The 22667-nt window shown below is 62.2% G+C and overlaps 1 protein-coding gene across 3 annotated transcripts; it reads left to right on the top strand.

Moving 5' to 3' along the window:
- Positions 1-1489: 1489 nt before the first annotated feature.
- Pias4 (protein inhibitor of activated STAT 4) lies at positions 1490-22059 on the top strand. Of its 3 annotated transcripts, none has more exons than XM_046444107.1 (11): positions 1490-1622; positions 5489-5915; positions 14095-14179; positions 15254-15295; positions 15494-15584; positions 15673-15801; positions 15878-15983; positions 18073-18146; positions 18317-18477; positions 20516-20646; positions 20778-22059. In XM_046444107.1, exons 1-11 carry the CDS (start codon positions 1596-1598, stop codon positions 21038-21040), a joined length of 1536 nt encoding a protein of 511 aa, XP_046300063.1. In that variant the 5' UTR covers positions 1490-1595; the 3' UTR covers positions 21041-22059. The 3 variants fall into 3 exon arrangements, with proteins under 3 accessions (XP_046300063.1, XP_046300064.1, XP_046300062.1); XM_046444108.2 differs by having other exon boundaries at positions 1529-1622; positions 5525-5915; XM_046444106.1 differs by lacking the exon at positions 1490-1622 and having other exon boundaries at positions 5416-5915.
- The last annotated feature ends 608 nt before the right edge of the window (positions 22060-22667 follow it).

The following is a 22667-nucleotide window of genomic DNA, read 5'->3' as shown; positions in this document are numbered from 1 at the left end:
TGGTGAAGCACCCCTAGGTTCAATCCCCAAACCTACAAACAGAACATGTGTCAGGCATTATAAGCCACCTCTAGACAATTTTAAGTAGCCAGGAGTGCTGGAAGTGAAACCCAGTGGTAAAGAACTCACCTCGCATCCAGGAAGCCCTGGGCTCCGTCCTCAGAACCACAAAATAAGCAAATAAATAAATAAGATACCATATGGGATAAAATTCCATAGAACTTTCCCGCTTGAGCCAGATGTGCTGGCACAGGCCTGCCATCCCAGCCTCTGGGAGGTGGAGGCAGGAGGATGGCAAGTTTGAGGCCAGCCTCAGCAACTCAGATGAGACCCTATTTTAAAAAAACAGTAATAAAAATAGGGTGGGGATGTAGCTCAGTGGTAAAGTGCCCTTGAGTTCAATACCAGAAACCAAAAAAAAATTTAAAAAGCCACTTTCCCCCTTGAGATTACACAGGAACACAGGTGAGCCGAGTCTGCTCCTGGGCCTGCCACAGTACACTGACATCTACTTCCGGAGGCTGTGACTGGGACAACTTGCGCAACTTCTGGCGAATCTTAGAAATGTATCACCCTCCTACAGTCAACTCAAGAACCCGCCGGCATCGGAACCGCGGGGCACCTGGTGGGGGGGCTCCTTGCTGCCTCACGCGGCCAGACAGAGCCAATTGCCAGTTCGCTTCCCTTTGGGGGTTCCCAGGGATTAAACCCACTTTACCATGCGCCACACCCCGGCCCTTTTCATTTTGAGGCGGGGTCCGGTTAAGCTGCTCCGGTGGCCTGGAGTTTAGGGTTCTCCCGCCTCACCCTCCCAGGGACCCGGGTGACAGGCAAGCGCCAACTTCCTGCTTTTGACACAACGAAGTTTGTGCGGCGCTTCTGTGGGCTCTGGGGAGCCCGGAAGGTCCCGGTCAGTGCGACTCCCAGGTTGAAGGCGGGTGTGGGCGCAGGATTAGAGGTGGAGGGACGGTCGCCGCACAGGAGTGGCGACGAGCCCGGGAGTAGGGGGAGGTCCCGCCTTTCTAAGCCGGGGGCCAGCCGGAGTGCGGAACCGCGCCCCACGTGCACTTAGGACCCGGATGTGTGCCGCGTGCGACCCGCGGGACTCGCACCGCGCTGCGCGGCTCCCCACTGCACGCACCGGCGACCCTGCGGTTGAGCAACCGTCCCCTCCTCCAACGGCGCCGCCCGCAGACCTGGCGTGCACCGGGCGGCCGCCGCGCGCCGGGAATCCTGATACCTGGCGGTATTGTTGTCGCCACCACCGCCCACTCGCTCTTTCCCTTCTTTGACGCGACCCCGCCCCCACCTGTGCGGGGCTCGTGCTCCTTTAAGAAGCCAGACACCGCCAGGAGTGGGCGTGGTCGCCGCGAGCGAAACGGGGGAAGGGGGGGAGGTTCGACGTCGGGCGGGTCTGATTGGCTCCAGCTCGGGCGGCGGCCGCGCGCGCGTGCGCAGTACACTGCGGCGCGCGCCCTGGGGAGGAGCGCACGCCGGTGCTAATTGGCCGGGGAGGCGGCCCCGCCCGCGAGTGGCGGGCGGTCACGTGACGCGACGGCTGGGGGCTCCCGGCGCGGGGGACGCTGGTGGCCAAGATGGCGGCAGAGCTGGTGGAGGCCAAAGTGAGTGAGTGGCGGCGGCGCTGGCCGGGCTGTGCGGGCGGCGGGGCGGGGGCTGGGCGGCGGGCCGATGTCCGCGTTCTTCCGCTTGGGGCCGCGCGGCGCGGCCCGCCCAAGGCTGCCCTTCCGGGCCCCGTCGGCCCAGAGCGCAGAGTGCGGGCGGGGGGCGGGGAGGCCGGGGGCGGGGCCCCCGGCCTGGCCGCGGTGTTCCCGCCGGTCGGTCCGCCGCTGGAGGCGGGGTCGGGTCCGCCGATCCCAGCGGCGAGGGTCCCGGCGTCCCTGCGCACCGGGAAGGCCGCGCCTCCCCGCTGCAGGCTCAGTCCCCGCGGACAGCGGGGCGGGTGGGCACCCCGCGCCCCGAGCAGGGCTCCGGGCTCTTCGGCTGTGGGTAGTTTCTGTCTGCTCGCACCGAGAGCTTGTGGACGGGTCTCATCTCCCCGGCGTGCAGACCAGCCTGGGGTCGGTGACTCCCTGCTCATAGTGTCCCCGGACCTCCGAAGTGGTGTTCTGTCACCCCTGTCAGCACCTGGGTGGCTGAGCCAGGGTCCTAAACCAGCCCACACCGTATAGGTCCTCGGTTTGGAACCTCAGCCTCGGTGTGAGCCCCAGAGCCCCGCCCCCTCCTGACACCTGGGGGACACTGGGCCCACCCTTTGCCCTCCCCATCGAGTGGAGCGCTGACCCCGTTCTTGCTCAGAGGTCTTCCGAAGTCCTCTTCAGCCTTGGATCCTGAGCTCTGCCTTCTGACTGACTCTTGGGAGCGCACCTCTCCTTCTGGGAGCGCACATTTCCGCACTCCAGAACCAGGTCCTGTCCTAGAGGTGATCTTGAGACTCCCCTCTCCAGTAAGTCCGCTTGTTAGATCAGACTCCCTCTTCCTTGCACAGGGCCAGAGCCCTTATGTCCTTGCTCTGACTTCCCTTTTTTGCTTGTTCTCATATTGATCTTTGGAGGGTCTCCAGCTGGTTCCAGGATAGATCTCTTTAGGCTCTCACTCTGTGCCCCATTCTCTGGTCTAGGTTCAGCGTTCTGTAACTGCTTTTTCCTTCTCCTAGCTGGGGACCTCATTTAACTCTCTTGAGACTGAGCTTAGAGCATCTCCATCCCTGGGACCCAGGTGGGGGGCCGGCATCCTTGTGTCTGATCCTTCTTGCTTCAGAATTGTGTCCAAGACCACTGCTCCTTGGGAGCTGGGGATACCAGCCTTTGGTCTTCCCTCCCTCTGGTCAGTGCACCTGTCAGTGCATTTTCCTCCTCACTCCTCCCTTTCCTTGCTTCCATCCTTCTCTGCCCACTGGGAGCCAAAAGGCAACCCTCAGGCTCTGTGATAATAGGGTACACCCCCCCCCAGAGTACTCCTCCAGACCCACACCATACACACTTCCTCTCTGGGGTTTTGGGAAGTAGAGATCTGCCCTGAAGATGAGGAGATCTGAACACTGGACCCCACCGCACTTTGGCGGAGGGGCTGGGGCTGCATTCTTACATCCTCCAGGGCCTTGAAATACAATATGATGAACTCTGCTTGATTCTCTGGTGGCTGGGCCCCCCCATTCCAGTTAAGCCAAGGTGACCCTTCTTTTAAGTTCTCTAAGCCCTGAGCCTCTGTTCAGGGGAGCTTGGGGCTGCTGCATAACTTCCTAGGCCCTAGGCACCTCTGTCTCTTGGGGTCTCTTGCTACTATCTCAAATACCTTAAATGTCACTGAAAAGCATCTTTTTTTCAGGAGCTTTCTCTAGCTCATCGTGTGAATGGCTGGAGATTTTGTTGTGTGGTGTGCATAAGGGCTGCTCCAAGGGGAGGATGTGGGGACTTATTGGTAAATAAGTCTGAGCCTTCACTTGAGGCCCAAAAGAAGGCTTGAGGGTGAGGTTTGCAGTGTTGGTACACGTGTGCGTTTTTATGGAGGGGGCCTTACCCCCACACACACACCCAAGGCTCAGAGGAGCCCATGCTGCAGAGGCCAGGTGCCGCTGCTTTGTCTTGGCTGATGTGTCCCCATGTGGTTCCTATGAGTTGAAACTGTGCTGGCTCTCAGGGCCTGGCACTGTTTATAAACACAGTTCTGACAGGCAGGCGGATCCGGATGAAGCTGGGCAGGAAGTGATCTTGGAGTGTTCCAGGCTTCTTCCTGAATATTTGTCTTCCCTGGCTCCCTCTACAGCCCCCTTCCTCAGTGTCAAGGGCAGGTTTCTTGGTGGCAGCAGCTGCGGAGAAATTCGAGTCGAGAGCATATGGCAGGAGAGGGGTGTGCTGGATGCTCACTGGGCTTGGGATGTCCAGCTTGGTTGGAGAGGCTGGACCTTGGTGGACAGGGGCTCCAGTGGATAGTGTCAGCAGGGCTGTGGGCTTTTGGCTGATCACCAGGGTCAGCACTCACCTGTCAGCACCGCCCCTCCTTTCTAAGGGCTTGGGTCTCTTCCAGGAGAAACATTTTGTCTGCGAGTCTTTTTCTTACTGCACAAGGTAGAAAGTCAGTCCCAAGGTAGGGGGCCAGCAGGCTCCTGCTTACAGGGCTGCGTCAACTTCCTGCCTCACTCTTAAGTGGCCAAAGACTGGCCACCGAGGCCTGTGACACCCAGGCCACTCTGTGAACACCTGGTGGGGCTCTAGAAGCTCCGACTTCTGCTGTCCCAGGCAGGTGTCTGTGGCTGCGGGCTCCTGTGGGCACGAGGCCCTGGGACTCGACCAGTCTTGTTGCTCATGCTGTTTGCCTTCTCCTGGAGGTTTTCCTTCTACCACATTTTATCTATCCCAGGCTGGTTTAAGGGCCCAGCAGGTGATCCCTGGCCCATCCCTTGAGGACACTTGGCTTGCATCCGTCTCAGGGAGTCCTCACCGCCTTTGGTGGCTGGCTCTTGAGAAAGAGTACCCCAAGAGCCAGCAGGTCAAACACTGGGACCTGTAGAGCTCTGCTTGATTTAGCCAGAGAGACCTGGACAGGAAGTCAGTGCCAGATCCTGCCAATCCCCCTTCCTGACTGTGGCACCAGGCATGAGACTGTGTGGCTACTGGGCCCCTCAGCAGCCTTCAGCTAGGGCCCGTGACTGTGAACATGTGTGGCTGTCATGACTGGGAGCTCCTGACCTGGAGCAGGTGGAGACCAGGATGCTGCTTAGCACCCTGCTGGGCCCAGAGTGCCCCCCCCATGGGACAACTTGGCCTAGTGCCCACAACACCCAGAGGAGTCCCTGCCTCATCAGTGCCCAGTGGGGAGGAGGCATCAGAGAGGAGCCATCCCCAGCCTCAGTGAGGCCTTGATCCCCATGCCACCCCTGAGGGCACTCCTGCTCACCTGGCAGGGCTGTTCTAAGGCTCAGAGCAAAGCGTGAGGGGTGTGCGGCTGTCCTGGCAGGTGACAGCAGTAAGTAGCTGTGGCTGCGCTCTTCCACACCAGAGCAGCGTGTTTGTGGCTGAGGCTGGGTGAGCACTCGCCCCACCGGGTGCTTTATGTGGGTTCCCTCACCTGGCACCTCCCAGGGTCCCCGCTAGGTGCAGATTGTTATCTTCGCCCATGAAGAAGAGAGTGGAGACTCAGAGGAGAGGTTGTCAGTGTTTGCTGGCCAGGAACTGGCAGGGGCTGTTTCCTACAGCAGGATGAGATCCCAGTTCCTGTCTGGGGTGCTTTCAGACTTGAAGAGGGAGCCTGAACTAGATTGTGGGGGTGGGGAGCCGGCGCTCTGCCACAGTGGTGCCGCCTAGGAGTTTGGGGGGGCTGTGGGGGCAGGGTGAGCTGGCAGCCCACAGAAGCTGCCAGTCCTGGGGGGTGTAACTTTGCAGCAATCCTGGTTTCTAGCCCCCGCCGCATGACGCCCCTGATGTCGCCAGCTCTGGCCTCTGAGAGCATGTGTGTGGTTGCTCTTCTTCAGAACATGGTGATGAGTTTCCGAGTCTCCGACCTCCAGATGCTGCTGGGATTCGTGGGCCGCAGCAAGAGCGGGCTGAAGCACGAGCTGGTCACCAGGGCCCTGCAGCTGGTGCAGTTCGACTGCAGCCCCGAGCTGTTCAAGAAGATCAAAGAGCTGTACGAGACACGCTACGCCAAGAAGAGCGCAGAGCCCGGCCCGCAGCCCCACCGGCCCCTGGACCCGCTGACCATGCACTCGGCCTACGACCGGGCCAGCACAGTGCCCAGGACTCCCCTGTCGGGCCCCAACATTGACTACCCTGTTCTCTATGGGAAGTACTTAAATGGACTCGGACGTTTGCCCACCAAGACCCTCAAACCAGAAGTCCGCCTGGTGAAGCTGCCCTTCTTTAACATGCTGGACGAGCTGCTGAAGCCCACCGAGCTAGGTGAGTGGCGCCTCCCGACTCAGCACCCTCCAGCCACACAGCCCGCCTCACACGTGACCGTGGCGTGGCAAGTGGGGAGGGAGCTGGGGCTTTCCTTCCCAGGCAGCGAGGGGACTGCCGCTGACTGTTGTTGTCATGTGACAGATTGCCCTCAAGCCTAGCACTTAAATGACAGATGTCAGTCAGCTGTCAGTCCCTGGAAGCACAGCCTGAGCCTGTTGTCAGGAGCTCCCGGTGCCAGGGCTGCCTCATCTGAAGGCTTGGCCAGGGCTGAGGGAGCCGCTTCCCCAAGTGGTCTCCCATGGGCCTGGGTCCCTTGCCATGGTGCCCTGTGGCCCCTGAGTGGGCTGCCTGGGTGTCCTCCGAGCACGGTGGCTGGCTTGTCCTAGAGCTGGTGTTCTCAGGGAGAGAGGAGAAATGGAGGGAGATCCAGGACACTCACGTGTAAAGGCAAGGCTGAGCTAGAAACCACGGCTGTGCGTCTCTGGGTGTGTGTGTGTGTGTCAGACAGACAGACAGATACTGGGTCTTGTGGTGTTGCCCAGGCTGGCCTTGAACTTGTGAGCTCAAGTGATCCTGCTGCCTTAGCTTCCCAGGTAGCTGGGCCTGCAGGTGCGTGTCTGCACGCCTGACTGCCACACTCTGCTTGATAACTGATCTCGGACGGGCCACACCTTCACTCTGGCCGTGTTCTGTTGCTCACAGGGATGCTTCTGGTACAGCGTGGCAGGGCGCCACGCCAGGCCGTGGCTGGCTTCATGTGCCGAGTCCTTGTGGAAAAGGGGCTGAAGAGCTGTGTCTGACCTGCTCCCTTCCTCCAAAGGCTCTTGTCTCAGGCACCAGCCTCAGGACTAGCCTTTGACAGCCCCTTGGGCCAAGGTGAGGCTAGGCTTCCATGTACTTCTCTGAGGCTGGACAGTCAGGTGGAGGAGACCAGCAGGGCTCCAAGGTCCTCTTGTTTATTCACGGTCCCCATCATTGACATCAGGATCTCACTGTATCTAGCTATAGACAGGCCCGTGACCTTGCTGCCTCATCTGAAGGCTTGGCCAGGGCTGGTCACGATGGTGTAGGCACGCCCTGGGCCCTCCCGGAAGCCTCATACACACAGGCCAAACATGGGTGTTGACCCTGGGCTCAGCCAGTCGCTGGCCTGGGCTCAGGGCTGAGGAGGCCTGGACAGCCCTAGGCTCATGGGTGGGCAGAGCATCCAGCCTCCCAGGTCCCCCAATGGGAAGGGGAGTATAAGGGGCCTTTGCTCGACCCCTGTCCAGGCTCTCAGACTTTACCAGGCTCCTGAGCATGCCCGGAGACCCCCACCCTTTGTCTCTCCCACCTGCCTCCATCTCCCGTCCAGTCTGTTAGTTCCTGTAAGTAATGGAGAACCTGATGGGTGGGGTCCCAGTGCAGTGCCAGGCGCAGGGCATGCAGCTAGCAAGAATGCAGGCATTCTCTCTAGCACCCCACTTAGGGTTGCAGGGTCCCTATCCTGTGGCCTGCTCTAAGGGCCCTACTGCCGCCTCCGCCCTTTCCAGTCAGCCCCTTATGTCCTCACAGAGTCTGTACCTGCCTTTGCAGGTAGGCAGCAGAGGCCACGCCTCCTGGCTTCCTGGCTGCAGCTCAGAACCCCTCTTCATCCACCCTGCTGACCCAGCATCCTGCCTGGCCACCAGTGAGGACCAGGGGCCCTTGTAGGGCCTGCACATTTCAGCTCTAGCCAGACCCCTCTCCTGCTCTGGAGCTTGGAGCCAGGAGGGGGTGCAGGCCGCATCTCCCTCCCACTGACCACCCTTGGACCTCCTGTCCTCGTGGGACTGGGTGGGAGGGACTCGGGTCCCTGATGAGGTTTCAGGAAGTGAAGGGAGGAAGAGCAGCCTTGACCTCAGCAGTCCACTGAGGCCGCATGCTCCGGCAGAGTCTCTCGGGAAGTAGGTTGGCCCAGGAGCACCTGTCCAGAGTCAAGGGTGCATTGGGGACCAGTGTCCTCCAAGTTTGTGCTGCTGGCCCCTGGCCAAGCCCGCTCTGGGTGCTGGCAGCCATCTCCCTGGGGTTCTGGGAGAGCTGGACGGTTCTGAAGGTCAAAGTGGCGTCCTGAACTCCAGGGGTCTCCAGAATGACTTGAGCAGCAGGGAGGCTGGGTCCCCAGCCTGGGTGCTGAGGGGACGGGCTGGAGGTGACTTTGAACCTGAGGTATCCAGCCTCATCTCCTGCCTGCATGTGGGCTTGCTTCCTGCAGGCTGCCGCCCCACACTGCATTGCTGTGCCCCTGTCCCCCCAGGTCTGGTCACCTGATCTCCGGGAGAGCCCACTCCCCTGTCTCCACCAGGAGCATTCTGCTCTTGCTCAGAACAAAGAGGCTGACCCCGCCCTGCCTTCCTCCCCAGAGTCTCCTGTGTGCTCCAGTCTGGGGGAGCCTCTCCCAGCAGAGCGCGCTGCCTCCCCCGGACCCCGTGCCCTGTGCACGTAGGTGCCGTGGCAGAGTCTGGATCCAAGGCAGGGCTCCCTCAGTTCCAGAACCCACGGTTCTGTGTCCCAGCCCCCAGCCTTCCATGATTTGCCCTCTTCTAGAGGCCCAGCTCTGCCAGCTTCTCTTTCCTCCTTGCCCCGGCCACGACCCACTAACCAAAACAAGACCCACACGCCCAAGTGGACTCCCCCAGTAGAGCTGCGGCTGGCTCTGGGCTGCAGGCTGCACCGGGCGGATGGGAGCCATAAATCACCTCGAGTGGAATGCTGGGTGGGGGAGGGGTGGGCGCTGGCGCAGACCAGGAGCTGGAAGGGCCAGGAGGCAGATGGGCGGCTCTGTGGGGTGTGGGACTGGTGCCTCCAAAGGTCAGGAGACTTGCCCAAGGTCACATAGAGCCCCGCTCCATCCTCCCTGTCCTGACCTCATTCCCAGCAGATTGGACTTTGCACTGCCTCCTGGGAGGTCAGGTTTGGAACCCTGCCCTCAGCAAGGGGAGCCTGGGCAGGTTAGCCTAGGCAGAAGGCCATTGATGACCTCAGCAGAGAAGGGCCAGGCAGTACCAGGGGCCCAGACCCTCCTCCCAGAGCGTGCCCAAGAGGCGCCCTCATGAGACCAGGGCAGAGGAGGGAAATTCACTGCCACCAGAGCTGCTGGCTCCTGGCGTCCTGAGGCAGCACTGCAGCCTACCGCAGGCGGGTGAGTGGCCCCTGGGTTGTCCCCAGGGGGCAGCGTCAGTGATGGCTAGGGGCTCTGGTCTGGTGCTGCTGTGTTGTGTGTAGGGCACACGTGTGCCCCTTTTCTGGGCTCTTAAGCCCTTTGGCCAGCACTGCCCTGATGCCAGACACAGTGTTGGTATCTCCTTGTCCCGGTGCTGCCCAGCAGGCACTAGAGGGGACTGGGGTATGGCTGTCCTCGTGGGGGGTGGGCTGGGGGCTGTTGTGGAGGAGCTGGCAGGAAGGCTTCCCGGAAGAGGCGGTATTCCAGCCTGACCTCAGGCGGAGGAATTGGCCAGGCATAGAGGGGGGCAGGGCGCGGACTCCAGCCAGAGGAACGAGGAGAGCAGGGGCCTGGCGTCTAGAGGGCTCCCTCACAGGACTGAGTGGAGGCCATTGTGGCCCGAGGGTGAGGTGCCCCAGGAGGAAGGACAGTTTCCTGAACCCCCAGGGATGGTGGGCTTGGGAGGAGTGGAGGCTGGCAGGTCTGGGGGCTGCAAACCTTGTGGGGCCCGGTGCACTCTTCTGCGTCTCCTGTCTGTCTGGGCTTTGTTTATTTTTGTTTTTAGTTTTTGCTGTTGTTCTGGAGGTTGAATACAAGGGCACTTTCCCCTGAGCTACTTCCCCATTCTTCACGTTTTTATTTTTGGTTTTGAGACAGGACAGGGTCTTGGCGAGTTGCTAAAGCCTTCCTAACCTGCCGGGCTGTCCTCAAGCCCGCATCGTCCTGCCCCCCCTCCTGAGTCACTGGCCTTGTAGTGTGTGCCACCATGTCCGGCTGGTCTCTCTGTTTTTTGAGGAGGGGTAACGAAGGCTTGAACTTAGGGGCACTCAACCACTGAGCCACATCCCCAGTTTTGTATCTTGTTTAGAGACAGGGTCTCACCACGTTGCTTGTTAGTGCCTTGCCATTGCTGAGGCTGCCTTTGAACTCTGGATCCTCCTGCCTTAGCCTCCCAAACTGCGGGGATTAGAGGCAAGGGTCACCACACCCGGCTGGTCTCGTGTAATTTTTTTAGTTGTAGGTGGATGCAATGCCTTTATTGTATTTATTTACTTTTGTGCGGTGCTGAGAATTCTGCCCAGCGCCTCACACACGCCAGGCAAGTGCTCTACTACTGAGCCCCAGTCCCAGCCCATGTTCTCTTTTTTTTTTTTTTTGTTTTGAGAGAGAATTTCAATATTTATTTTTCAGTTTTCGGCGGACACAACATCTTTGTTTGTATGTGGTGCTGAGGATCGAACCCGGGCCGCACGCATGCCAGGCGAGCACTACCTCTTGAGCCACATCCCCAGCCCATGGTCTCATTTTTCAACATTTTTTCTTCTTTTTTAATGGTACTGAACTTAATCCCGGGCACTTAACCACTGAGCCACATTCCGAGCCCTTTTTATTTTTTGTTTTGAGTCAGGGTCTTACTAAATTGCTGAGGCTGATCTTGAACTTGTGATCCTCTTGCCTCAGCCTCCTGAGTTGCCCGGATTATAGGCCAGTGCCACCAAGCTCTGCTTAATGTCTTTTTTTTTTTTTTTTAGTTCTGGATGAACACAACACGTTTACGAATTTAAATATTTATTTTTATGTGGTGCTAAGAATGGAACCCAGGGCTGGGGGGAGGGCTAGAGCAGGCTGGGGGCACAGGCTGGGGCCACAGGCAGGGCACTGCACAGGCAAAGATGCAGAGCTGAGCAGCATCCAGGGCCACGTGCTGGAGCCGGCTGCCCGTTACCTAGCAGCCCCAGCACCAGGCTGGGTGTGCAAGCCAGGGTTCAGGGCTGGCAGGTTCCTCACGCCTTCAGGGTTGGAACCCCCAGGCCCTAGTGGGGGTTAGATGCAGCCCCCGTCCTGGCGCTGTCCAGCCTGGTCACAGTGCTGGGCTGGAGCCTCTGGTGCTGCCCACCGACAGACCCTGTCCTGATTTTGCCTGGGGTGCTGTCCAGGACCTGCTTGGCACCCTGGGTCTCTGGCGAGGGGAGCGTCGTGCTGGGCAGGGCCGAGAGTAGCGGGCAGTGTGGAGGCCCACGGAGAGGTCTGGTGGGAGCCGAGGAGCCTGTGTGTGGGCAGCGGGTGGGCGCCTCAGCCTGGGGGCGGGGCCTCGGGGGAGGGGGAAGGTCTGTCTGATTGGGTATTTGTTCGTGGGCTGCCTTCCCCTCGACTTGTACTCGCTGCAGAAAGTCCAGGCCCCCGCAAGGGATCTGCCAGGCTGTGATCCAGCCGCCCGAGAGGGCCCCGGTGTGGGCTGCTCTGCCCCGCTCTCCTTGAGCATCTGCCGGGCATTAAACATTCATCAGAGCAGGCTCCAGGCCCGGCGCCTGCCACCAGGCGCCTTTCAGCAGGCGCCCGTCCACCCCTGATGGCTGTGGGATCCTGGGTCCCTGGGTCCAGCTGGTCCAGGGTCCCTGCACCTTCCTCCACTCCTGGGCCACGAGGGGCGGGCTGTGTGTGACCCTCGGGCTGAGCACCTGCTGGTCGCTGCCCTGCTCGTGCCCTCTGGCTCCTTGGAGTCCAGGGAACCAGTGCTTTCTGGTTCCTCAGAGTCCTGCCTTGATTAGGTGCGTGTGTGTGGCCCCCCCCACCCGCCACCCGCCGTGTGCCCACACACACCAGCGTCGCCTGTGGACCTCATGCCAATGTGGGCCTACAAGGGAGAGCAGGAGGTCTGTGGGGAGGTCAGTCAGTTCCCAGGAGGTCAAGGTTGTGAAGAAAAGCCAGGCATGGCCGTGGCAGGTTTTCAGTGAGGGGCTCAGGGAAGCATTTTATTCCGAGGCGATTGTGCAAGGGAAGACAGAGGGCCATGGAGGTAGTTGTAGGAGGAATGTTCCAGAAGAGAGACCAGTAAGTGCAAAGGCCCTGAGGCAGGATGTCTTTAGCTGATGGGGTCCTGAGGAGGAGACTGGGTGGCTGTGCCCGTGGTCCGTGTGGACACGGGCCTCCTGGAGTGGTTTGGGCCTGAGGAATGATGGGGAGTGGCCGTGCGAACAGGGTAGGGTGGGGGGGTTGAGTGGCTGGGAGCTCCCCATCTGCAGCTCTTTGTGAGAGTTCAGGGCTCTGATCGGAGCCAGGGAAGGCAGCCCGAGGGCCCGGCCTCTGGGTGCCTGCGGTGTTTGGGAACAGCCTCCGGGACTGGCCAAGGGAGTGGGTATGTAGCAGGATGGGGAGGAGGGGGCTTGGCCCTGGACGCCAGGCAGTGTGTCCTTGCTTCTGACCAGTGTGGCAGAGGCACACAGTTTTAGAGGAGACGCCAGTCTTTCTGGACAGGGCTATGTCACAGCCCAGGTGACAACTCACCTCTGCCGGCTGCTCGGAGCAGCATCAGGACGTGGGCCAGCGGTACAGTGGAAGAGGTGTGCAGGGCCGACCCCAGGCCCTGAGCCAGCACGCTGCCTGCCTGGCCTCACCTAGAAGTGGATGCCCCTCAGGGAAGGGCGGATGCTGTGTCTTTGGTGACTGGGCTCAGGCCTTTCTCACTACTTTAAGCCACCTGCTGGGGACCTGCCCTCCACTCCTGCTTTCCGGGAGCAGCTGCAGGGTGGAACAGGTGGGGGTGGCATTTTGATCTCCTGCCTGGTCTTCAGGGCCTAGCTCAGATGTCACCTTGTGAGGCCTCCCCTCCTGCCTCCAGAATAATTGCCCCCCAGGCCCCTGGGCAGATCCAGGCTTGTCTGCAGGTGGCCTGTGTGCACCCCCTTCACAGTTAGGTGGCACTCAGCCAGAGACCTGCTAGGCCCTCAGCGAGCAATCGGGATTGGCTTGCAGCATCATGGCTGTCACCACAGTCACCTTTGGGCCCTAAACAGACTCAGTAGTGGTGGGCACCCCAAGAAGCGGACCTGTGAGGAGGCGCAGGCCTCCTGGCTCTGGGCCCGAGTTGCTCTTAGGTGGAACGGGTGTCCTGTCCCGTGTCATCTAGCCTCATGATCTGGGTTCAGAAAGTTCTGGGCAGGGTTGGCAGGCCAGAGCCAGTCCCAGGGCAGCCTGAGCGCCCTGTGCCCGGCTCACTGTGGCTGGGATCCTCCCTGCAGAAAGGTCTCCGGAGCCGTGTTCGGTTTCTGCCCCAGGCCAGGAGCCTCCCCACCGTGTGTCTGAGGTGGCGCGGTGCCTGCTGGTCTGCTGCTGATGGTGAGAGCCTTGGTCGACGCCATTGTTTCCATCGCTCAATCTGGCGAAAGTCGAGCTTTTGGCTTTGATCATCTTACCTGTTTGGATTTCATTTTTTCTCGAGTGTTTCTTCCTTCCAGTGACTTTGGCTTTGACTTGCCCTTCTTCTTCCAGCTGCTCCTGGAGGAAGCCTGCATCTTTCATCTTACGTCTTCTCTGACCTGTGGCCTCTGCCTGCCATCCAGCTCCTTGGGAGGCTGGGGCTGGAGGATCGCAAGTTCAAGGCCAGCCTGGGAATCTTAGTGAGACTCTGTCTCAAAACATAAAGAGGACTGGGGGTGTGACTCAGTGGCGGAGCCCTAGTTCCGTCCCCAGCACCACAAAATAGAAACTGAAATCCTCTTCCTCTCCGGGAACTGCTTTGGCTGCGCCTGCAAGTGTTGCTCTGTTGTGTTTCGCACTTGGTTGAAAGGTTCTCTCTGCCCCGCGGCCTTAGCTACAGTGGAGCGTGAAGGACAGCTGTGACCCCGGCCTGGCGCCACCTCTCAGGACCTTCCTGACCTTGGCCCTAGGAGGTTCTAATGATCTCTTGCGAGGCCCCACAGGTGGTCCCACTGTGGCCAGCCGCTGTGGTCCCTGAGTTGGGGCCAGCTTCTGAAAGCATGCAGGGAGCCAGGCCAGGGCCCAGCTGGGTTGTCCTCCCCTCCTCCTGCAAGGGGACGAGATCAAGTTTCCTGCACCAGGGGCCCTGGGCAGTCTTGCCACGTTCACAGGACTCCACTGGCTCTGGCTTCCCATTTCCTGTTTCCTGGTCTGGAGAGGGGCTCAGGGACGTGGCTGCATGTGGGTGCCTGCATCAGGGTTTGGGGCAGACGTGGCCCTGACCCCACTCGTCTTCAGTCCCACAGAACAGCGAGAAGCTGCAGGAGAGCCCGTGCATCTTCGCCCTGACGCCCCGGCAGGTGGAGCTGATCCGGAACTCCAGGTACCCGCCCATCTGCCTGCAGGGCCGCTGCGGTGCCCGAGAGTCACGTCCCTCACGTCCAGGGCCACGTGCTCAGTGTTGGCACGTACCCTTCAGCTCCAACATGGACTCCATGTCCTCCTTCACAAGGGACCCAAGATGCTGTGGGCGGGGCTGGGTGGTTCTGTGGGTGTTGTCCTGGGCTGCAAGGTGCTGAACAGCACCCCTGGCTTCCATCACTCGGCCAGGAGCTCCCCAGTTGTGACACCACGTTTCCCCGGACATCACCTCCTATCCCCTGGAGGCAGGGTCAGCCCAGATGAGGCACATGAGCTATAACAGGTGGAGTGCGGGGCCACCGGGAGCTCTCTGAGGCCTTCGCGTGTCCAGCTAAGACACAAGCCCCGCTGGGGAGCCCTTGTCAGATGCCGTGTGTGCCGGGCACGTGCTGGGTGCTCCTCGCCCTCCACCCAGAGGGGTTCCCATGAGCACCCCATCTGTCTTCCAGAGACCAGCAGACACTCAGGAAGGGAGGTCACACTGAGGGTGCAGCTCAGGCAGAGCATGTGTATGTCCCATATGAGGCACTGGGTTCCATTCCCAGCAGCACAAGCAAAGACAGGAGAGGTCACTTGGCCAGCTCCTCTGGGGGCCTGTGCAGGGCTAGGGTCACAACCCACGTCTGAGTCCGTGGAACCCACGTCTGAGTCCCTGCCTCCTTATGGGTCCAAAGTCCCCCAGCCCCTCATCCTTGCTCTTGAAACTGGTCATGGCTTTTGTCTAGTGCAGTGGCCACAAAGGCTGGGTGGCCTGGCAGAGGTTGGGGACCCACTGAGCCTCGTCTTCCTGGGGTGTGAGCCTCACTGCCTCAGGCCCTGCTGCACGCAGCGCCACACAGAGCCTGCCCCGGGCGTGCGCCCCTCGCCTGAGACGAGTCGTCTTCCCAGCGTGGGCCAGGGTGGCTGGTGTCCTCCGGGGAGCCCCTCAGCGAGGGTGCCGCTGGCTCCCCGGCAAGACCACGGTCCAGCTGGCGAGCGGCGTGCGTGCTGGCCCCTCCCTCACTGACCTCCTCTCTCCTTGGTCCGCTCGGTGCAGGGAGCTGCAGCCCGGAGTCAAGGCCGTGCAGGTGGTCCTGAGGTACGTCTGCAGCCAGGCCACGGCCACCCGCCCTGACCACGGCCCTCCCACCCTCACCCCGCTGCCATGTCCTCGTCACGCACTGCATCCCAGGCCCTGCACCGCTGGCCCCTTGTCCCGCCCTCTGACCCCCATCATTGTGTGGGGACCAGCAGTTGCTCCCAGCCCCCAGAACAGCTGTCCCTGTTGTTGCTGCAGGATCTGCTACTCGGACGCCAGCTGCCCGCAGGAGGACCAGTACCCGCCCAACATCGCCGTGAAGGTCAACCACAGCTACTGCTCGGTCCCGGTGAGCCGCGGCCCTGCTTGGCGGGTGTGGGGGGGGGGCGGGGGGGACACCGCTGGCCCAAGTGCCCTGAGCAGCCGTCCTCTTGCAGGGCTACTACCCTTCCAACAAGCCCGGAGTGGAGCCCAAGAGGCCCTGCCGCCCCATCAACCTCACCCACCTCATGTACCTGTCCTCAGCCACCAACCGCATCACCGTCACCTGGGGGAACTACGGCAAGGTGAGCGGGCCTCCCCTACCCAACCTGGCTTCCCCCTGGCCTGGCCCTGCTGGGCTGACCCCTGCCCTCTCCCCAGAGCTACTCGGTGGCCCTGTACCTGGTGCGGCAGCTGACCTCGGCGGAGCTGCTGCAGAGGTTGAGGACCATCGGGGTCAAGCACCCGGAGTTGTGCAAGGCGCTGGGTGAGTGGTGGCGGGGGCCCGAGGCCGCCCTGGTACCAGGGACCGGACTCTCCTTCCTGGGCGTGAGGGGTGGGCTTGACAGTCTGTGAGCCCAGGCTTAGCAAGTCAGCTTGGGGGCTGTGGCACCAGGGAGGCTAGGAGGCCTCTGCACGATGCTGCGGGGTGGGGAGCAGGCTGCGGCCCATAGGGGCCGAGGACTTGGGGCCCTGTTCCCAGGGCCTGTGCCCTCAGGGAGCCCTCAGGCTGCCATGGGTGGCTCTGGCCTGGCATTCAGGCCAGGTGGGGTCATAGCTGGCTGAGGGTGACGCGCAGGGGACGAGGCTGCTGTTTCCTCCTTCCTGTGATCATGACGCGTGCTGTTGTTAAGTAACGAAACCTAGAGCACCTGAGAGGCGCTGGGTGCCCCGGCAGGCGGGCAGGAGCGGTGTGTTCTTCCTGGGTGCCCGCCAGGGGTGCCAAGCACAGGCACTCAGGCTGTGTGGCCTAGAGAAGCTGCTGGTCGTCTTTGGTGTCCATTCTTCACAAGAACAGGCCCAAGCCATCCTGGGAAGGCCTCTCCGTGGGCCTGCCTTGCGGGGCGGGGCTGGGCTGTGAGGTCCTGTCCTTGGAGGGGCAGTTGGGTGGGGACCAACCACCTGGTCTCTGGATTCTGGTGCCCGCTGGAGACACACCACAGGTCCCTGGGCTTGTTCAGCCCCTTCCACTAACCCAGTCTCTTGCAGGTGGGAGGGGAGGGCCTTGCCCAGCCTAGATGGACCCTGGGCTCCACCCCAGCTCTCCACATCCCGTGGCCTCCAGCCTCGGAAGGGCCTCTGAGCCTCACTATGTGGAAGCCTCCTGCCCTCGCCCCCAAGTGGGAGTTAGCCCACTGCCCCTGCGTGTCACAGAGGAAGCCCTGTGTGTGACCCAGCCCTGTCCCCGTGACCAGAAGGAGACAGGCAGAGTCATCGTTGTGGCCCCGTGGCCCCAAGGCCTGTGCACCTACTCTGCCACCTCTGATCCCCTTCAGGGCCCTGGGGGAACAATGGCCCCTTGACCAAGAGGAGGTTGTGCTGCTGATGGTCGGGCATGGGCCTGACTGTGGCCCCCCTTGAGCAGGTCCCACCCTAGGGGTCTCTCCCAGGAGCTTGGCAGGGGGCTGAGGTGGCAGGTATCTGCCCAGGCAGCCACAGGTGTGCGTCTCCACGTTGGCCTCTTTGTCTCCAGGAAGTCCTGTGGGTCTGCGTCACCCTCTGGCTACACACACAGCCTTCCCCGCGCCCTCTAGCTGTCTGGAGTCACCCCAGCACTCAGCAGGAGGGAGTGCACACTGAGGAGGCCGTGTGAGCAGGGAGGGTGCAGGAGGCCAGGCCGTGAGGACCTCGCCAGGGTGGGAGGATGGTGCCGGCACCATTGGCCCAAGGCCTGCCCACCTGGCCCTTGAGTGCCCAGGGCTCTACGGAGGTCTTGGGCTCAGGCCGCTCCTGCCCCCAGAGGAGGGAGAGCACTCAGGTATCCACAGACTGGGGGTCAGGAGGGGCACAGAGAGGCACTTCCCAGGCAGGCCTGAGACAGGAGGAGGGGAGTCCCAGGCAGAGAAGACGGCTTCCTGGAGGAGGCCATGGGCCACCAGGGCCATGAGAAGGCCATCTTCTCCTAGGGCCTGCATGTCCCGAGACCTTCCCACAGACTGTGTGGCACCCTGAGACCTCTTTCCCTGCCACAGAAGTTGGGCTTCACCCTGAGGCTGCTGTGTGTTGGGCACAGATGCCACTTGGCCTTAGGGTGGTAGGGAATCCCTGTCCAGTCCCCACCATGTCCTTGGGGAGGTGTTTTGGTGACAGAATAGCCGTCACTGTGGGTGCTCTGTGGGTGCTGGGTGCTGCCAGAATTTCTCCAGAAGAGCTCAGCAGGAGCTCGACAGGTGAGGGGACCTTTCTGGACCCTTGGCTGGGCACAGACTGGGCCTTGGGGTCCTGCAGACACTCTTCCCAGCCCAGCCTGGGTCCCCACCAGGGAAGCGTCTTCTAGGAGTGAGCGCGTCCTGAGGGCTGTGACCCAGGCTGCCCGTCCCTCCCCTCTGACACTGTCCTCTGTCCCCTCCACATAGTCAAGGAGAAGCTGCGCCTGGATCCCGACAGCGAGATCGCCACCACCGGTGTGCGGGTCTCCCTCATTTGCCCGGTGAGTGGCTGGCAGGTCCCCGCACTGCTCCCTCCCAGAGCTGCGTGGCCCGGGCATCCTCCTTCCCCCCAAGTGGCGCTGGTGCAGCTGGTGTGGGAGCGAAGGCGGGCAGGGCCTGGCTGGGGTCCCCTTGGTGTCCCGCGGGCCTGCTCACCCACCCCTCCCCGCAGCTGGTGAAGATGCGGCTCTCGGTGCCCTGCCGGGCGGAGACCTGCGCACACCTGCAGTGCTTCGACGCCGTCTTCTACCTGCAGATGAATGAGAAGAAGCCCACCTGGCTGTGTCCAGTGTGTGACAAGCCAGCTCCCTACGACCAGCTCATCATCGACGGGTAAGTCCTGGAGCCCAGGAGCAGCCAGGTGCCATGCTGGGCAGCCCCTCGTCTCCCTGGGCCCTGGCTGTGGGAAGCGTGAAGCCAGTGCCATGGGCAGGGGAGGACGGCTTGGCCCCATGCGAGCAGGTGCTGGAGGCTGTGGTGTGGCCTGGGCCTCAGGAGTGGCTCTGGCTCTTCCCCGTGAGGTGGGCACCTGCTGGGCCAGCACTGGGCCTGTGGGAGTTGGAGGCCCTTTGCAGACAGCCCCCTGCCCCTGCTCCCTGCGGGGAGGTGAAGGCAGGCCCACAGCTGCTGGTCATGCCCTGCCCTCCTGGTGGCACTGGCCAGGGACGGGCCTTTCTGCTGGGTGGGAAGCTTGCCCAGGTCTCAAGGTTCCACACACTGAGCTCAGTTGTCCCTGGCACCTGAGGTGGCTCCTGCCAGGCGCTGGCTGCACCCCCTCACCTCCCCCCACCCCACCTCACCTCCCGGTCGCCAGAGACACTGTGGCCGGCAGTGGTCATGGGGTGGACTCCCTTTTGAAGCACCTGCCCTGCCTCTGACTCTCGTGCTGCCTGTTGCACTGCGGTGCTGGGGGAGCCCAGGGCCTCACGTGCTTGGCAGGCGTCCACCCCTGAGCCTCACCCCAGGATGCCCCTCCACTGAACGGATGAGGACACTGAGCCTCAGGGGGGACTGCCCCCACCCAGACCCTACCACTAACTTGTAGGAGGTTGGCCTAGAGTGACTTGAATCCAGGTCTCACTAGTTCTGAGCCTGAGCCCTTCTTGGAAGGGCCGAGCTGCTACTGGCCTCCAAGTGGAGTGAGGAGGCCCCTGGGACCAGGCACGTGGGCTGGACCTGAATGGCTGCTCTGTTCCCAGCTGGCAGCTGTGCAGCCCGGCACCCGCCTCCCCCAGGCCCGGAGCCGGTGGTTCAGCTCAGAGCAGCAGTGGCCCCCGGCTGCAGAGGCCAGCAGGCTGGGCAGATGCTGTGCTTCCCAGAGGGCCTGGTCCCGGCCACCTCAGCCCTGGTGTCGCAGGGCAGCCGGGAGGTTCCTGGAGGGGTTCACATAGTATCTCCTGTGGTTTTGCCCGTCTGCCCTGGACCTGCCCTCAGGAGCCCTCTGCTGGCAGCTGCTGCTGCGGGAGAGCAGGAGAGGCCTGCGGGAGCCGGGTGAGGGTGGCAGTGGGGGCCAGCCAGGATGGAAGTGGCCCACTGGCCTTCGCAAGGGTGGCCCTGAGTGGGACAAGGCTTCTCCCTTGTGGTTGGGGGCACGGTGGCCAGCGTGCCCTGTGTGGACTTACCCGTGACACGGTGCCCCCTCTGATAGGGAGACATGCCTCGTGGCCAGTAGGTGCTGGGGGCAGAACTGTAACCAGAGCCAGCTGCCCAGTCTTGTGACCTCAGGCTCTTGTCCTTGCCACGCCTCTGTTTCCCTTCTGTGGACAGCGGGAAGTTCCCCATGCAGAGGGACCCCGTGTACAGTGCCTGCCCTACAGGAACTGCAGTGTGGGAGCGAGGTGGCCCCGTTGTCCCCCGAGCTTCTAAGAGCCTGGAGCCATGTGCACCCTCCTGAGCCTCAGTGTCCTGTCTGCCTGGAGAGCAGGCCACAAGAGGCTCGGGGTTCCTACGCTGGTCTCCGCTCTGCTCGTCCTCTTGCGGTCACCTCTCGGCTGCTTCCCCGTCTGTGAAATGGGGCGTCGTGCAGTAGAGGTGGGGGTTGAAGGGCCAGTGGCAACTGCCTGGTGGTGCCCAGCCCCAGAGTAGTGCTCTGATATGAAGCCGCAGGCCCCCTGGCCACCCTCCAGGGTGACTGGGGACGGGCCTCCTGTCTGCACCGTGGCTACCAGGCCAGCTGCCTGCCGTCCTCCTGGGGCCACACATCCAGGCCTGTGCAGAAGGCCCTCCAGTCCCCCACCCTCGAGCCCTTGGGTCCGGTTGGTACAGTCTCGGAACCAGCTCTGCAGAGATGGGTGGGGAGTTGGCGAGCCCCGTAGAGGGCAGGGGGCCGGGAGTGAGGCCTAGCCCCTCATCAGCCCACCCCCTCGCCCAGGCTCCTCTCCAAGATCCTGAGCGAGTGTGAGGACGCCGATGAGATCGAGTACCTGGTGGACGGCTCCTGGTGCCCGATCCGCACTGAGAAGGAGCGGAGCTGCAGCCCCCAGGGCCCCATCCTGGTGCTCGGTGAGTCCCGCGCCCTGCGCCCGTCCTGTCCTGCGTGGCTGTGGGTGCGGCTGGCCCTGTGCATGATGGCCGTGGGTCCCCTGCTGTGCCTGTCGCAGCCTCCTGAGTGCCCACGTCCCCGTTGCCCACAGGAACCTCAGATGCCAGCGGGCTCCTGCCCACCCCCAGTGTCAATGGCGGCAGTGGTGGCACCCTGGGCAGCGCGAGCAGCGGGGCAGCCTCCGTGGGCAGCGTGGAGAACGGCAAGCCTGGGACCGACGTGGTGGACCTCACACTGGACAGCTCGTCGTCCTCGGAGGAGGAGGACGAAGAGGAGGATGAGGACGAGGACGAGGAGGGACCCCGGCCCAAGCGCCGCTGCCCCTTCCAGAAGGGCCTGGTTCCGGCCTGCTGACCGCCGGCCACATGACCTGAAATTTCCCTGGTGCTGACCACGCGGAGGGCGGGCGGCCGGGCGCAGAGGAGCAGCGATTCCTTCTCTTTTCATTGTCCGTTTGTCCTCTCGGCCCTCCCTGGCTCCTGGCACCTGCACCTCTGGACTCTCCTCTCGGGGATTAAAAAAAAGTAAAATGACAAAAAAAAAAAAAAAAAAAAAAAAAACGAGAAAAAGAAAAAACGAAACCGACAAAAAAGACGGACTCTTCCACAAGGCCGCCGGCCCGGGAGGAGGGGCTGCGTGGGAGGGACCCAGGAGCCTGGCCGCGACCATTCCAGCTGGGGCCTGGCCGTTGGGAGTGGCGGCCCGGCGACCACCGCAACTGAGCGACATGCTCTGTCCCCTTGCTTTGCTCTCCGCGATGCGTCCTCCCTGGAGACCCTCGCCGCGCCCACAGCGCTGGGCTCCGAAGCCATGGGTGGGGCGGCCGGGTCGCCGCAGGTGGGTTGTTTTTGAAAGTGCAATAACGTGGTATCTTGAAGACCCGCGGTGGCCAGCGCCCCCCGGGAGGCGGCCCCGGTGCGGCACCGTGTGGCGTGGGGGGGTCAGTTTCTAGCCAGCTACCTCGGTAACTCCAATTCAGGTTAACTTCCCTACGGAACAGCACAGATGTCCACCGCCAGCCGCGCCGCGCCCCGGGCAGGGAGGGCGTGGCGTCCGAGGGCGGCAGGTCTCTTGATTTGGGTTGGTTCCCCTCCCGCCAGGCTCCTGGGCTCCCACCGGCCCGGGGCCCGCTCGCCCACCCTGGAGCCGGCGCCCCCACGCGGCCAGGAGGCAGCGGCAGAGGGCTCCCCCTGCGCTGCGGGCCCTTCCCGCTGCCCTGGTCAGGAGGCAGGGTGGGGCCGCGGCTGGGCGTCAGGACTGCTGTATGAACTCCCGCCGACGGCCGCCCACGGCCGAGGCCGCTGTTTTCTAATATTTGTATTCTAATTTAATTGTTTTTTAAAAATGCAAATAAAACGGTCAAGGTGAAGCCACCGAGGCCTGTGCTGTCTGTGCCCTCTCTGTGTTGGGGGCCTGGGGACACCCAGGGGCCTCTCCCCTCCCCAGGTGCCTGTCCCCTGGGCAAGGAGGCTGGATGAGGGGTGCCTGCCCAGGCTTCCCGGGGTGGAGAAGGCAGCGCGCCCGCCAGGTGCCGTGGTCACCAGGGCAGAGCTGGGACACCGGCAGCAGCCAGTGCTGGCGAAGGGGAGGACCGTGCCCACAGCAGCCACCATGGGAGGGGGGCAGTGGCCCTGAAGAGGACAGGCCAGAGGTCTGAGCACATCCCACGGACGTGCACACGCGTGTTCACAGCCGGCGAACGTGGAAGTGAGTTCCACAGGTGGACATCCAGGCAGTCCATGTGTACAGGAGTATCCTCGGCCAGAGCAGGAGCAAGCTGACAGCTGCAGTGTGGACAGACCTGAGGACTCTGCTCAATGACAGGACAGAGTCCAAGATGGACGTGGACCCACGGGTGCTGGACTGGGGAGGGATGGGGGGTTGCTCATGGGGACAGGCTTCCTCTTAGGGTGGTGGGATATTCTGAACCAGATACCCATGGCCATACAATTTGTACCAGAGACCACAGGCCTCAGGGTGA

This window comes from Marmota monax, unplaced genomic scaffold (genome assembly GCF_021218885.2).
Source record: "Marmota monax isolate L192 unplaced genomic scaffold, Marmota_monax_Labrador192_F-V1.1 WCK01_AAM20220418_F8-fsc00102, whole genome shotgun sequence".
Taxonomy (NCBI): domain Eukaryota; kingdom Metazoa; phylum Chordata; class Mammalia; order Rodentia; family Sciuridae; genus Marmota; species Marmota monax.
This window is presented reverse-complemented; position numbering and strand designations above follow the sequence as displayed.

Coding starts and splice junctions, on each gene's coding strand:
- Pias4 (XM_046444106.1), top strand. CDS start 5,426: ATGACGCCCCTGATGTCGCCAGCTCTGGCCTCTGAGAGCATGTGTGTG. Junction 15,296..15,493: donor GCCGTGCAGGTGGTCCTGAG/GTACGTCTGCAG, acceptor TTGTTGCTGCAG/GATCTGCTACTCGGACGCCA. Junction 15,984..18,072: donor GGAGTTGTGCAAGGCGCTGG/GTGAGTGGTGGC, acceptor CCCTCCACATAG/TCAAGGAGAAGCTGCGCCTG.